General features: G+C 44.7%; 1 protein-coding gene across 2 annotated transcripts in view; it reads left to right on the top strand.

Moving 5' to 3' along the window:
* The window catches only part of LOC109871998 (arf-GAP with GTPase, ANK repeat and PH domain-containing protein 3), a 234263-nt gene that overhangs the window by 113876 nt on the left and 106840 nt on the right, over positions 1 to 13547 (top strand). For both annotated transcript variants that reach the window (XM_020463066.2, XM_031806991.1), the window contains exons 4-8: positions 2560 to 2645; positions 6613 to 6754; positions 8514 to 8648; positions 9915 to 10042; positions 10355 to 10510. In XM_020463066.2, the coding sequence (XP_020318655.1) occupies positions 2560 to 2645; positions 6613 to 6754; positions 8514 to 8648; positions 9915 to 10042; positions 10355 to 10510 (647 nt within the window). The remainder of the gene's footprint in view (positions 1 to 2559; positions 2646 to 6612; positions 6755 to 8513; positions 8649 to 9914; positions 10043 to 10354; positions 10511 to 13547) is intronic.

The following is a 13547-nucleotide window of genomic DNA, read 5'->3' as shown; positions in this document are numbered from 1 at the left end:
TTATACAGATCACTGCATTGTTGCTGTGATACAACATACCGCTCTGTCTCCCATCCTTAACAGGTGACAAAGGGTCTCCTTTTAGTCTCATTTCTAGCACCTTGCTTAGCCCGGATAGAAACTGGCTTTGAAAGAGGCTACCTCGCTTCTAGGAAGAGTTGGTAGTAGTACTAATTTTGTCTGTTCTGTCCGTACCATTCATTAACCCAGCAGTTCTACTTTACGGTGTTTTATTCTACTATGTTGCAAGTTCCTGTGATATCTAGAAAAAAAAGGCAGTATCGGGACGGGGAGGGAGGTGTTGCCATGGCGACAGCGAAACTGGCTCTGTTTGAAATGTGGCTCTGTGTCAAGGTCTCTGAGCATCCACATTCCATTCTAGAGCTGGATATGCCTATTGCCTACTGCCTGCTCACCAAGCCCACAATTTCAGCTACCATCTCAAAACCTGTGTGTGACTGTGTGTGTGTGTGTGTGTGTGACTGTGTGTGACTGTGTGTGTTGGACAACAGTTTGATAGAAAAGCTATAAACACTCTATTCATTAGCCACGTCCAGTCAAAATCATTATACATTAAATTGCTTGCCTCCCTAATACAGATTGAGTGTCTCTCGTTATTGCTGTACAATTACTGTAGTTTTGCTTAATTCGTTTGGCACTGAGATTCAACAGACGTTTCACAGTACAGATGGTTTCTCCTCCGACCTCAGGATATGTTTTTGTCTATGCTTGCCGGTGAACAGTCACAGACACAGCAAGGATGTTGATGTTGTGTAATCTAAATGTAGGTCTTTACTTAAATGCACATCCATTTTATACCATGGCAACAGAAGATGCTATTTGGTATAACACTCTCATTGTACGATTTTCAAGGGCTATTCGCATTTACATCCTCCAGAATCATTTCAAATGTCCTCTGAAGTCTGACCCATTGGTCCAGATACAGTCATTTTCTCCTAAGATATGACTATACTGGGTATTACTATGAGTATCACTTTTCTGATATTTCCTCTAAATGGGAATCTCCTGGCATATGGCAACTCAACAGTCCGATCAGCGCTCCAATCTCAGAGCTCTGTTACTTCAGTGGAGGAAAGCTGGCTTGGCTTCCTTGAGTCTCCCTCTTTGGCTCTTACACAACTCAACTGATGTCTGGGAGAATCCCCCTTCCCCATTTGGGCTAAAGTGGAATTAATGGGTAGCAAGTGTGGCTCAAGTGGATCTGTAGAACACTGCCTACCTATCCCTTGAAGACTGCAGGCGGAGCCCGTCGCTGTGTCCTCCCTTGCTTTGTTTGCAGAGTTGGGATCTGCACATCAAAGTACCAGTTAGAGAGTTCAGATAACACAGCTGATGATTAAATATCAGGCGTTGCCGCAGCGGTAGATATTTATTTTGTGTCTGTAGTTTTTTGGGGGGGATATACGTTAATATGCCCACTCTTACTCCTTTTATGCAGTCGTACATTATTCAATATTGTTTGAGATGGCTTGAAGCAGATTTTCTGCTTTTGAAAAAGCAAGGTTTTTTATTTTGCCCCAACTTTCTCACTTTAATATTTGAAATCTCTGCAGGATCTCAAACTATTCCAATGTTATGCAAAATCCAATTTAGTGCCGAGGTATTCCCATCGGTCTATATTTCATCTGCAGCCAGCCTTGCCGGAGGCGAGGAATACGAACAAGTGTTCAAAGAGATGAGGGGTAAAAAGTCCAGGCTGACTATAGTAGCTACCCTTCTCCTGCAGAGCTCTAGCCTCCACTATCTTGTGGCCGTGAACTACACCCAACTTTAGATTTCTCCCTTTTCTTCTCCTATTATCTTCCATCCCCTCCTTCCCCCTCTCTCCACCGCAGGCTCCAGGCTATACGTTCATTCTAGTGGACGTGCCTTATCACTTCCTTACTGCCTGCTGCGCTGGCTAACACACTAGCACGCTATCTTATATTTAATGGAGTTCTGAATCAATGATGGAGACGGATCGCTAGGCTAGCTGGTGGTTGTGTAGTGAATTTGGGGTGGGGTGGGGGGGGGGGGGGGTTGGGTCTATGGCTTTGTGGCAGTGCCAAATGGCAATTTCCCTTCATTGTAACTGACTTTAGAGACCAGTTTTCTTCCCCCAGCTTCTGATTATTATAAAATGTGGTTTTATTGAGACAGCGTGGCAAAATCAAACCGCAGCATATTCACAATCACATGCCGGGATGGGACCATCATCAAAACCTTACCGGAATGGAAAGTCATCAATGGGAAGTTCGAAATCTGACTCATGCTTAGGTCTACTGGTGTGTGCTGGTGAAGAATATTGGAATTAATATTGCATTTTGGTGATTTAGCTGTAGCGAAACCAAACACGTTTTCAGTGACAATGGGAAGAGTAGCAAGTGCTTTACACCACTTTGGGCCTGAGTTTAGCGCTCTTCCTTCATTTTGCCGACCCCTTTAATAGGCAGGGTAAAGTAGATCAGTCCACATTGGTTGTATTAATACTGCCGAAGCATGATTCTAGGCAACGCACCACCAAATAAGTCACCCTGACATTTCTCTCCTCTTCCTCAGGTGGTCGGTTCAAGAAGGAGATGGTGGTTGACGGACAGAGCTACCTGCTGCTGATCAGAGACGAGGGAGGCCCCCCGGAGCTGCAGGTACGTACGCACAGCTTGCTTTCTGATCCCGCATGCCTCAGCACAGCCAATTAATGCCACTTAACGTCTGCAAGATCTCCTCCACAACAACCAGACAGGAACTAATAAACACTTCTCTGTTGGGGGGGGGGGTTCATTTCAATGCTGCACAGCTCTCCCATTCTGAGCAGTGCTTCATACTGCTTTTTACCAAGTCGTTGTGACCTGAGAACTTACCAACAATTAAACCTAGCTAAAAGTCATTTCATAGTGGAAAGACAAGACAGAACAGACACACACTCTTGTTAAGATAGAGGACCCAGCAGCCTAGTTGGTGTGGAGCATCAAGAGTTGAGCCGGATTCATTCATTCGAGGAAGAAAATAGGTGGTATATACAGTGCAGGTGACAGAGGGAAGACGAGATCCAGTAGGAGTGTTTATACACAAAATGTACAGATAATGACAAGGAATTGGGAAAAATACTTGGTTGAAAAACACTGAACTTAATTGGCCAATACTGCAATAACTCAACAGGAGTACAAAGACAAATGCACCGTAAATACAGAGCAAAATGCCCATAAATGCACACATTTTGAGTATAAATTGTCAGGGCTCTGTAACGACATGTTAACTCACGAACACAACGGTCGCGTTCCCCTGCTCAAACGTTGCATGCATCGAACAATGGTTGCATCATTAACTGTGCCATCAGATTGCAATAACATATGATGTGGTTAGCTGATACTTAAAATATCTATCCAGGCGTTGTAAGATCTGGCATGCGTCAGCAACGCCTGGGCAGAGGAACACGCACAATAGCTCTTGGATGAGGAGAGCAGTAATCTGGCATTAAAAGAGTTAGTGCTACCTGGGATCCTTGGGACATCCTTAACTCCTACCTCCACCATAACTCTTTCCTTAATTTTAAATGATTTCAACTTCAATCGGGTAACTTCAGAGTTGGGACGTCCCATGGAACCAGAATAGCACCGACCCTTTAAAAAGGTAGGCTACATTCTCAAACAACTAACACACATTTTCAGAACAATGGTCAATACTTTACACGTTATTGAAATCAAAAACAAAATATGCTCAAACATGAGCGTTTCCAATCAACTTTGGAAACACCTCTGAAACGAGATAAACCAAATAACCTAATGAGAGGCGAGCCACCTGGGCATTTTAAAGGGAGGGAATCTATCAAATAGCGCACTTCTAACTTTGTACAGTACTAATACAATTAGTCAAATCAGTCACACTACGAAATGCTACCAAATACACCACAATTCATTCATAATACTGTGAATATATAGTTTCACAGACGTATTGTTGAAGTTTCTTCTGGTTTGTGTGAAATTGTTAAGAGCAATATAAAAACCAGTCTGCACACCACCAAGGTGAACTGGTTTAGTCTTGACTCTTGGTTGACAGTGTTGGGGGATGGGTAATGTATTGATGCTCGAGTGCCAAATCAACACAAATTTGTTTCTATTTGTCTTTGTTACTTCTTTTTGATATGAGTCTTATTTTTGTATATAGTTTTATATTTATATAGTTTTAAAGGTTATTAAAGGTTATTTATTTATGTTGTTCCCAATGTCTGAATAACAAATACAGTTAGTGCAGAATGGTGCTTCTTTTTGTTGCCTGGGGGGCGCTGAAGGGGGGGTTCGCCCAGGGAGCCATAAAAGCTAGAACCGCCACTGCCTACCGTCAACCAATTAAGTCAATGCGGAGCTATATGGAGCCCTCTGCATTTTTACAACATTTGGTAGGTGCACGATGCGGTAAGGAGCTGAATTTGGCCTCTGCATGTCTCTGGAGGTTCCAGAATTGCGTCACACCCTCATTATGGAGCCTCCGACCACATTTTCAGATAAAGCATAAATTGGCTTTAACCTTGCAAGACCCGGATGGCTCACTAGGCTAGGTTGGACTTACCAAACCAAAGAAATACGAAGCTAAATATTTCTAAAATAAATATGGTTGCCAGACTCTAGCTTTTGTTCTTTATATGATACAAATTACAATGTCTGATAGGACTAGCAACTGTGCCTCTATGCCAGGTACTCATTCAGTAATTAGGGAAAACATGGTGTGGTGATGCTCTTGGCTGAGCCATTTCATGTCTGTCTCTCTCTGGAGGCCTCATTTTCCTATTTTTTGGAATCTCTCTGGAGAGGCCTTGGAGTGAAAGCATCCTGGCACTCCAACCCCTCCATTGGGGATTTGTGATGATGAAACAGTCAATGATACCTGCCCTCTCCCTGGCTTAGCAAGGTTGGCTCACAGGCAGAGTTATGCTAGCATTAGCAAGGTTGGTTCACAGGCATTAGCAAGGTTGGCTCACAGGCAGAGTTATGCTAGCATGAGCAAGGTTGGCTCACAGGCATTAGCAAGGTTGGCTCACAGGCAGAGTTATGCTAGCATGAGTAAGGTTGGCTCACAGGCATTAGCAAGGTTGGCTCACAGGCAGAGTTATGCTAGCATTATGCTAATGTTGCTCCCAGTCCCAGAGATGGGAATGGAAATGACTGTAGCTCCGTTCCTAGCTGGGTGTAATTAGTGTAATTAGAGGCCTTCATTACCTTCCCACTTACTGGAGTCTCAGCTGAAGCTGTGACTCTAAACTGAAAGCTTGATCTCCCCATCCATTCTAGACCTGGGTTCAAATACTTTTTGAAATCTTCCAAAATACGTTTTGTGTTTGCTTTATGGAGTTTTTAGTGTTTTTATGGTGTTTACCTGCCTGAAGTGCCAGGTGGGTAGGGTTTGTTCTTTTGTGACTATTCTATTGGTTCCATTGCAACAGGTAAGCTCAATCAAGCACAGATACAGTATTAGACATTATTTCAAGTAGTATTTAAACCCAGGTCTGATTAATTCCACAGATATGAACGCTGCTGAATGACTAAATGGAGGGAGGGGGAGGCGAAGGTTGATACACTGTTAGTGCTTGGGCTCTCTCTCCTCCTTAACCACTTTCTCAGAAGCAGTTGTGATTATGATTACCTTATTCTGCTGCCCAAGGGAAACCTCTTCCTTTCTTCTCTCCCTGGTGATGCACTAGGAGATTAGGTTTGTGGAATGGTGCAGGGGAAAACAGGTTCCATCTTCCAGATAACATGGGACACTGGGTTGTAATAGCCATATTTGAGATTTCATTGATATTCCCACTAGTAACTGGCGACACAGGCAATACAATAACACAGGCCCTGTCATTACAATGATGTTGCTACACTGCCCTCTCCTGCACAAATATGGAACTGAAGCCACTCCCATACAAATATAAAAAGGGAATTGTTTTGCATGCACAGGAGGTTGGTGGCACCTTAATTGGGGAGAACAGGCTGGTGGTAATGACTGGAGCGGAGTCGGTGGAATGGGATGAAATGAATAGAACACATGGTTTTCAAGTGTTTGATGCCATTCCATTTGCTGCATTCCTGCTGCTATTATGAGCTGCTCAGCACCCTCCACTGTTGGCATGGTAATAATAATAATATTGAGTCGGAAAGAGTAATGCATATTTCAAAGCTGTTACAAAGGTGGACTTTATTCATTAAGCTTCACTTGTTCATTAATAACTTGACATTAAATTGCTGTGGTATTTTTATTTATTTTTTAACAATCAAGGGATTCATAAGATAATTATGTTTCAGGTGGTTCCTGGTTCACCATGATCAATTGATTGAAATTCATTTTTATGTGAACAGCTCAATAGGGCTAGATTTATTTCAGCGTGAAAAACGTCATCTCTTCTCTTCTCAGAAGCTGGTTCTCTCTTTTACATCAAAAATAAATAAATACAACATCTTATACACAAGTGAAGCCGATCCGGTTACCCGATACCTCTTGGCCACACACTCAGGTCCTCCCAGATCCAGACAGTGCCACCCACCCACCCACCCAAACACACACATTCAGTATGTTGGTGTTTTTTTTTTATCCTCTCAAGCCTGTGTTCTGTCTGTGTGTCTCCTGCAGTTTGCAGCGTGGGTAGACGCTGTGGTGTTTGTCTTCAGTCTGGAGGATGAGATCAGTTTCCAGACAGTCTACAACTACTTCCTGCGTCTGTCCAGCTACAGGAACACAGCAGAGGTCCCCATGGTCCTGGTCGGGACGCAAGGTATTTCTATTGAACTTTGATTTAACTAGCTAGTCCCTTAAGGTATGGATATTGTTTGGAATGTTAGCTTCGCCCCATAGTGGTAGTTTGTGGGTTGGAGGTAGCCAGTTGTTACCATACACCTGACATAAATATACATGAAGATGTAAGTAGGCTGGGAGTTTTGACTTTTGTGCCCTGACCAGGAAGAACTCTCGGCCTTAGTTTTAGCATAGACTTGAGACTTTAGTGTGGATTTTCACATATAGTGCGTTCTGAAAGTATTCAGACCCCTTGACGTTATACACATTTTGTTTTGTTACAGCCTTATTCTAAAATTGATTAAATTATAATTTTTCCTCATCAATCTACACACAATACCCAACAATGACAAAGCGAAAACCGGTTTTGAAAAAAAAAAAAAAATGAAATACCTTATTTAAGTAGGTATTCAGACCCTTTCCAATGAGGCTCAAAATTAAGCTCAGATGCATCCTGTTTCCATTGATCATCCTTGAGATGGTTCTACAACTTGATTGGAGTCCACCTGTGGTCAATTAATTTAGATTGGAAATCATTTGAAATGGCACACACCTATCTACATAATTGTGTCTAGGAACAGATCTGGGGAAGGGTACCAAAACATTTCTGCAGCATTGAAGGGCCCCAAGAACACAGTGGCCTCCATTATTCTTAAATGGAAGAAGTTTGGAACCACCAAGACTCCTCCTAGAGCTGGCCGCCCGGCCAAACTGAGTCAGGGAGGTGACCAAGATCCCGATGGTCACTCTGACAGAGCTCCAGTGTTCCTCTGTGGAGATGGAAGAACCTTCCAGAAGGACAACCATCTCTGCAGCACTCCACCAATCAGGTCTTTATGGTAGAGTGGCCAGACAGAAACCACTTCTCAGTAAAATGCACATGACAGACCGCTTGGAATTTGCCAAAAGGCACCTAAAGGACTTTCAGACCATGAGAAACAAGATTCTCTGGTCTGATGAAACCAAGATTGAACTCTTTGGTCTGAATGCCAAGCGTCACATCTGCAGGAAACCTGGCACCATCCCTACGGTGAAGCATGGTGTTGGGAACATCATGTTGTGGGGATGTTTTTCAGCGGCAGGGACTGAAGGACTAGTCAGAATTGAGGAAAAGATGAATGGAGCAAAGTACAGAGAGATCCTTGATGAAAACCTGCCCCAGAGCACTCAGGACCTCAGACTGGGGTGAAGGTTCACCTACCAACAGGACAAGGACCCTAAGCACACAGCCAAGACAACATAGGAGTGGCTTCGGGACAAGTCTCTGAATGTCCTTGAGTGTCCCAGCCAGAGCCCGGACTTGAACCTGATCGAACATCTCTGGAGAGACCTGAAAATAGCTGTACCGCGACGCTTCCCATCCAACCCGACAGAGCTTGAGAGGATCTGCAGAGAAGAATGGAAGAAACTCCCCACGTACAGGTGTGCCAGGCTTGTAGTGTCATACCCAAGAAGACTTGAGGCTGTAATTACTGCCAAGGGTGCTTCAACAAAGTACTGAGTACGTTTGCTAAAATTTCTAAAAACATGCTTTTACTCTGTCATTATAGGGTATTGTGTGTAGAGTGATGAGGGGGGGGGGGGGGGGGATGATTTAATCAATTTTAGAATAAGGCTGTAACCTAGCAAAAAGTCCAGGGGTCTGAATACTTTCTGAATGCACCGTACATAATCCCCCCCAAATGACATGTTCTCAGAACAATATTACATTCTTGTTGGCCCTTTTTGTCCTTCCCCAGATGCCATCAGTGCTGCCAACCCCAGAGTGATCGATGACTCACGGGCCAGGAAGCTGTCCAACGACCTGAAGCGTTCCACCTACTACGAGACCTGCTCCACCTACGGCCTCAATGTGGAGAGAGTCTTCCAAGATGGTACGGGCTGGGGCATTGGGGACATAATGTAGCTAGCCTAGTAACTAATGAATCTCCCCTTGATAAGCTGAAAGAGAAGTGTCAGTGCCGGCCTGGGACTAGAAAGGGAAAGGGGGATGACCTAGTTAGTTGTCCGACTGAATGTATTCAACTGAGATGGGTCTTCCCATTTAACCCAACCTCTCTGTATAGATTGTGGACACCTGTGGATCCTTGCGATCAGGATCACAATATAATGGTCTACAGTGTGTCATTGTGTGGACCGATGTCCACCCGTAGTGTTTCTACTGCGATCCAGTATCCAACCTCCCCTAACAGATGCTGGAGCCTTTCATGTTAGAAATGGCAATGTGATGTCAATGGAAAGGCCATTGGTAAGAAACGTATAACGGGCAGAGAGATAGGACTATTTTCAACGCGGTGCCGATAGCCAAGAAGGAACTCGTGTCTGCTTTACGAGAGAGAAACCTGTGCGCTCGAGGAGAAAACGTCTCTGAACTTTATGACAACCTTAATTTGAACAGCAACAACATCCAGTCCTGCCTCACTACGATACCCTGCCGGGTTCAGTGCATCCTATTAACGACAGCTTTCAAACAGTCCCCAAACATTCTCTTTCCCCAACTTTATGAATGCGTAACGCAGCAGTTCACTTTCTCCTTTTCGTTGCTTGTTGACGCACGGAGCCTTGCGGGTCTCCCCTCTGTATTAATTGATTGCTTTGATAGAATTACAACAGCAAAAAGTGTTTGTGTCTTGAGATCGAGCGGCTCCTCCATTCCCCGTTTCCCATGCTACTTTAACTATCAATACCAATATGTTCCCCGGCTGTCAGACAGACTTAAACTCTTCTCGCTCCCTCGGCCCTCATTCACGTCATGCAGAATCACACATCCCGCTCCCACTGGAGTCTACAGCGAAGTGACGGGCGGCTGCCTACGCCGTCTGCGTTGGCCAATCAGGTCCCTCTGTACTACACCTGACAGTCTCCTTTGGTTAACATCACACTGCATATCTCCCTGGGCTTAAGACAGGCTCATTTCTCTGAACATCATATGGCAGGAGTATTTCCCCTTGGAAACGGAGATGCTTTGTTATCTCTGGAGAACTGTATCAGGTTCACTTCCCCCGTATGTAATGTAATGACCTGATTTGAAAAAGAGAATTGCTATGAAGTGGTTAATATCAGTGGACTTGTTGTTGTTGTTGTTGTGTTTGATTCCTAACCCTCTGTTGTTTTGTCTGTTTCTCTTTCTCTCCCACCAGTCGCCCAGAAGGTGGTGGCTCTGAGGAAAAAGCAGCAGCTGTCTATTGGTCCGTGCAAGTCCCTTCCCAACTCGCCTAGCCACTCATCAGTCCCCAACGCATCCCTCCCCTCTGTGCATATTAACCAGGTGAGGCCACACCCCCTCCCAGAATATTTCTAACTAGGGCCAGGAGTTTTTCCTGACCACGTGACCTGACCAAGAAAAATTCAGGGCCCTAGTTTTAGGATATTACTTGTCAGGTTACGTGGTCAGGAAAAACAATGAGCTTCTTCTGTGTAATTGGCACATGCTGCAAGACATAGGCTGTAAACTACTGAAAATACAGAGCGTACAGTAGCCTTCATAAACTATATATTATGATTCCGTTTTCCCAGATCCTACCTTCTTTAACTGACTAGTTTGTTCTCTCTCTGTCCGTCTCCGTCTCTCCTCTTCCAGGCGGCGAATGGCGGGGTTGCGTTCAGCGACTACTCCTCCTCGGTGCCTTCCACTCCCAGCATCAGCCAGAGGGAGATGCGCATCGAGACCATCGCCGCCTCCAACACGCCCACACCCATCCGCAAGCAGTCCAAGCGCCGCTCCAACATCTTCACAGTAAGTATGCGGCAGCTGATGCAGAGCAACACCCACTCGCACTACTAGAGGGCGCAGTACCGCACACACACTGTCCACCAGAGGGAGACAAAGACAAAGCCGCCCACTTCCTGGCTGTATCAGATACAGGCACAGAAAGCCTTCCTGGTTTACTCCTTATACAAGCAACACAAATGGGCAATGAGAAACAAATGATAAGGATAACGGTTGCTGGTTGCCACCTGGGTTATATTTTGAACACATACTATGAACAAAATACTTCATTTATTTTTTGGTTTTCTTATTTTAAAGCAAATATCAAAGCTATAAGCACTGTGGAAAAATATCTCAGCTTTTTAAAACCTTTGTTATGTTGGTAACATTTCCTTTCCAATTGAAAGTAGATTCTCATGAGTTACTCATCTTTCACTTATCCCCTCCTCCTGGCCCCTCTGTCTCAATCTTTGGCCTCCCTCCCTACCCCTCTTATTTTTACTAGATCCTTTCTTTGCAGTGACTCCCCATTGGGGGAGAGAAAGGGTGAGGCAAGGCTACACCCCAGCAAAGCCAGCAATGCAACTCCCCCCCCTACCCTACCCAACCACACTAAACTAAACTAAAAGTCAGGGACAGACTATAATCCTTTCAGTCACTACAGAGTCAGATAATGCATGCTCTCCCTCGCTTCTCCCTCCGCCCCTACCTTACCCCAGATATCCCAGCTCTTACCTTTGTCCTCTGGCCACTAACCAGTGTACTTACCACAGCTTGCCCTGCTCAACCCTCTTCCAATTACCCATACTTCTGATAGCCTTAGTTAAACCTCTATCCTTACTCTAGCTTCTACCTGAATTGCCCTTATTCAATCCCATGACGCAGCTCTAACCTTCCCTACCTATGAGAGCCTTGCACTAACCACTGTACTTTCCTCAGCTTCCTCAGCTCCATCTCTTCCCCTCCATCCTTAGCCTCCCGTTCTCTTACCTCTACCCAGCCTCACCTGCTCCAACCTACCACCATCCCTTTCCCAGGTTCCCTTTTTCGTACCTCTACCTCTCCCTTCTACCCCTCACCCCAGCCCCCTCTCTTTCTCTCCCTTCTACCCAATAACCCCAGCCCCCTCACTTCCTCTACCTTTCCCTTCTAACCCCAGCCCCCTCACTTCCTCAAAACTCTCCCATCTCCCACTACCCCCACCCCCCTCACTTCCTCTAACCTCACCCATCTCCCCTACCCCAGCCCCCTCACTTACTCTAACCTCTCCCATCTACCCCAGCCCCCTCACTTCCTCTAACATCTCCCCCTACCCCAGCTACTGTGGTAGCCATCACGGGGCTCTGGGCAGCAGAGCAGTGCAGATTGTCTGTCAGTTAGTAGCTCCCCTTGTCTTCTCCCTCCCCCTGCTAGGTAGTGACTAACCCTGTTCACCAGAGACATGAGCCTCTGCCTGTCCGCATCATGGAGATGCCCAAGCATGCCACCTACCCCGTGTGGGTGCCCGACTGGCAGGCTGAGCGGGAGTTTCAGCTCATGACCTTCTGAGGAGCGGCAAGCCGGGACAGGGAGGGGCAGAAGATGGGTGGAGGGAGGAGAAACAAAGGGCGGGGGGGGGGGGGGGTTGACGACTCTCCATTTCCCAAATGACACTTCAAGAGCACAGGAGAGGAAGGATTTTTGCCATTTTTTACAATACAAGAGAAAAAATGTAAGTTTTGTTTACCAAGCAGCATCCACGATAAGACTATCCGTTTTCACTTTGCTTCTTCATCAACCTCAATTTGGAATACCTCTTGAGGAAACAGAATTATGAACGCGCCATTCACAATACAGTAGTCCTGAACATCTCTCTCTCTCTCTGGCCACAAATAGTTAGCAAGTCAATATTATAACACTTGCAGTGCCACCTCTTCTAATCAAAGTACTGGGTAGTTGTGATCCCTAACCGTTTCGGAGAGTAGTAGTCAGGGTAGAGAAGAAGCCTTAACGTCGTGGGTTATTTTGATAGATTATACAACACTATAGTGTCTATTTCTCTCCCAACCCTTTTGGGTTCGCTTTCTTTTACTTAAGAGGTTTTGTGGGCTTGTCAACCGGATAGAAAGACACTCCACTAATTAGAAACAACACTGTGGCTAACTTTGCAGTCATATTCATGAATCCACAAGGTGTTGTACTCACAGTATTGCTAGTTAGAATATGCCAGGAACATTTTCCCAATATTTTTTCTGTTTGATATATTTCAGTTTAGATAAGACCGTGTGTGTTGGCTGTATGATGCATTCTAAAGCACAATGTATTACTGTTCTACATGTGTAGTCGAAGGTTGCTGAGGGGGGGAAAAAAATCAGAGTACTAAACAGTGACCACATAAACTACTCTGTATCCCAGTGCACGATCTAATTAGATGTCATGCTCTCTAGTCAGATTTGGGTTCTGAAGTGCTTTTAAGGAGACTCATCTCAAAAACTCACGTTTTTTTTTAGTGTAGGCTATTGCCAACAACTCATGTTGAAGTATAATTAAAATATGAATTTATTTAGGTTACTGACTATAGATTTAGTGGGCACTGGGTACCATTGGAATATTAGAATTAGCTGAGGCGACATTGATTCTTTTAAAATGTTGAGCTTTATATAGTGCATTGCAAATTGACTGGTGAATCTGCCGCTCTTTTGGAACTTTTATTTCTCAAAGTTACTAAAAGCTTTACTCATAAAGACGTTGGTTTATCCACCGTGTCTTTCCACCACCTTCATCACCAGTCAGTCAGTCTCACCAGCCATTATCATCACCCTCAGCCCACTTCTGTCATGATTAGTAATGGCCACTAGGTGTCAGCTGAGTACACAGAAATTATTTCCTAGTGCTTCCATGGTTTAGTGACCATATCAATAGGTTTTGGCATATCTCATATTTTCCGGGCTGTTTGAGGCATTTTTCTTCTTTCGCTATGTTCAAAAGCACCATCATGGCAAATACCTTCTTGCATATTTTTTCAATTTGTTTTGGCCACGTCTAAACCGCATATCCATCAACTCCCATGTATAAGTGTCAGCCA

The sequence above is a fragment of the Oncorhynchus kisutch genome, linkage group LG27 (assembly GCF_002021735.2).
Source record: "Oncorhynchus kisutch isolate 150728-3 linkage group LG27, Okis_V2, whole genome shotgun sequence".
NCBI classification, from domain to species: domain Eukaryota; kingdom Metazoa; phylum Chordata; class Actinopteri; order Salmoniformes; family Salmonidae; genus Oncorhynchus; species Oncorhynchus kisutch.
This window is presented reverse-complemented; position numbering and strand designations above follow the sequence as displayed.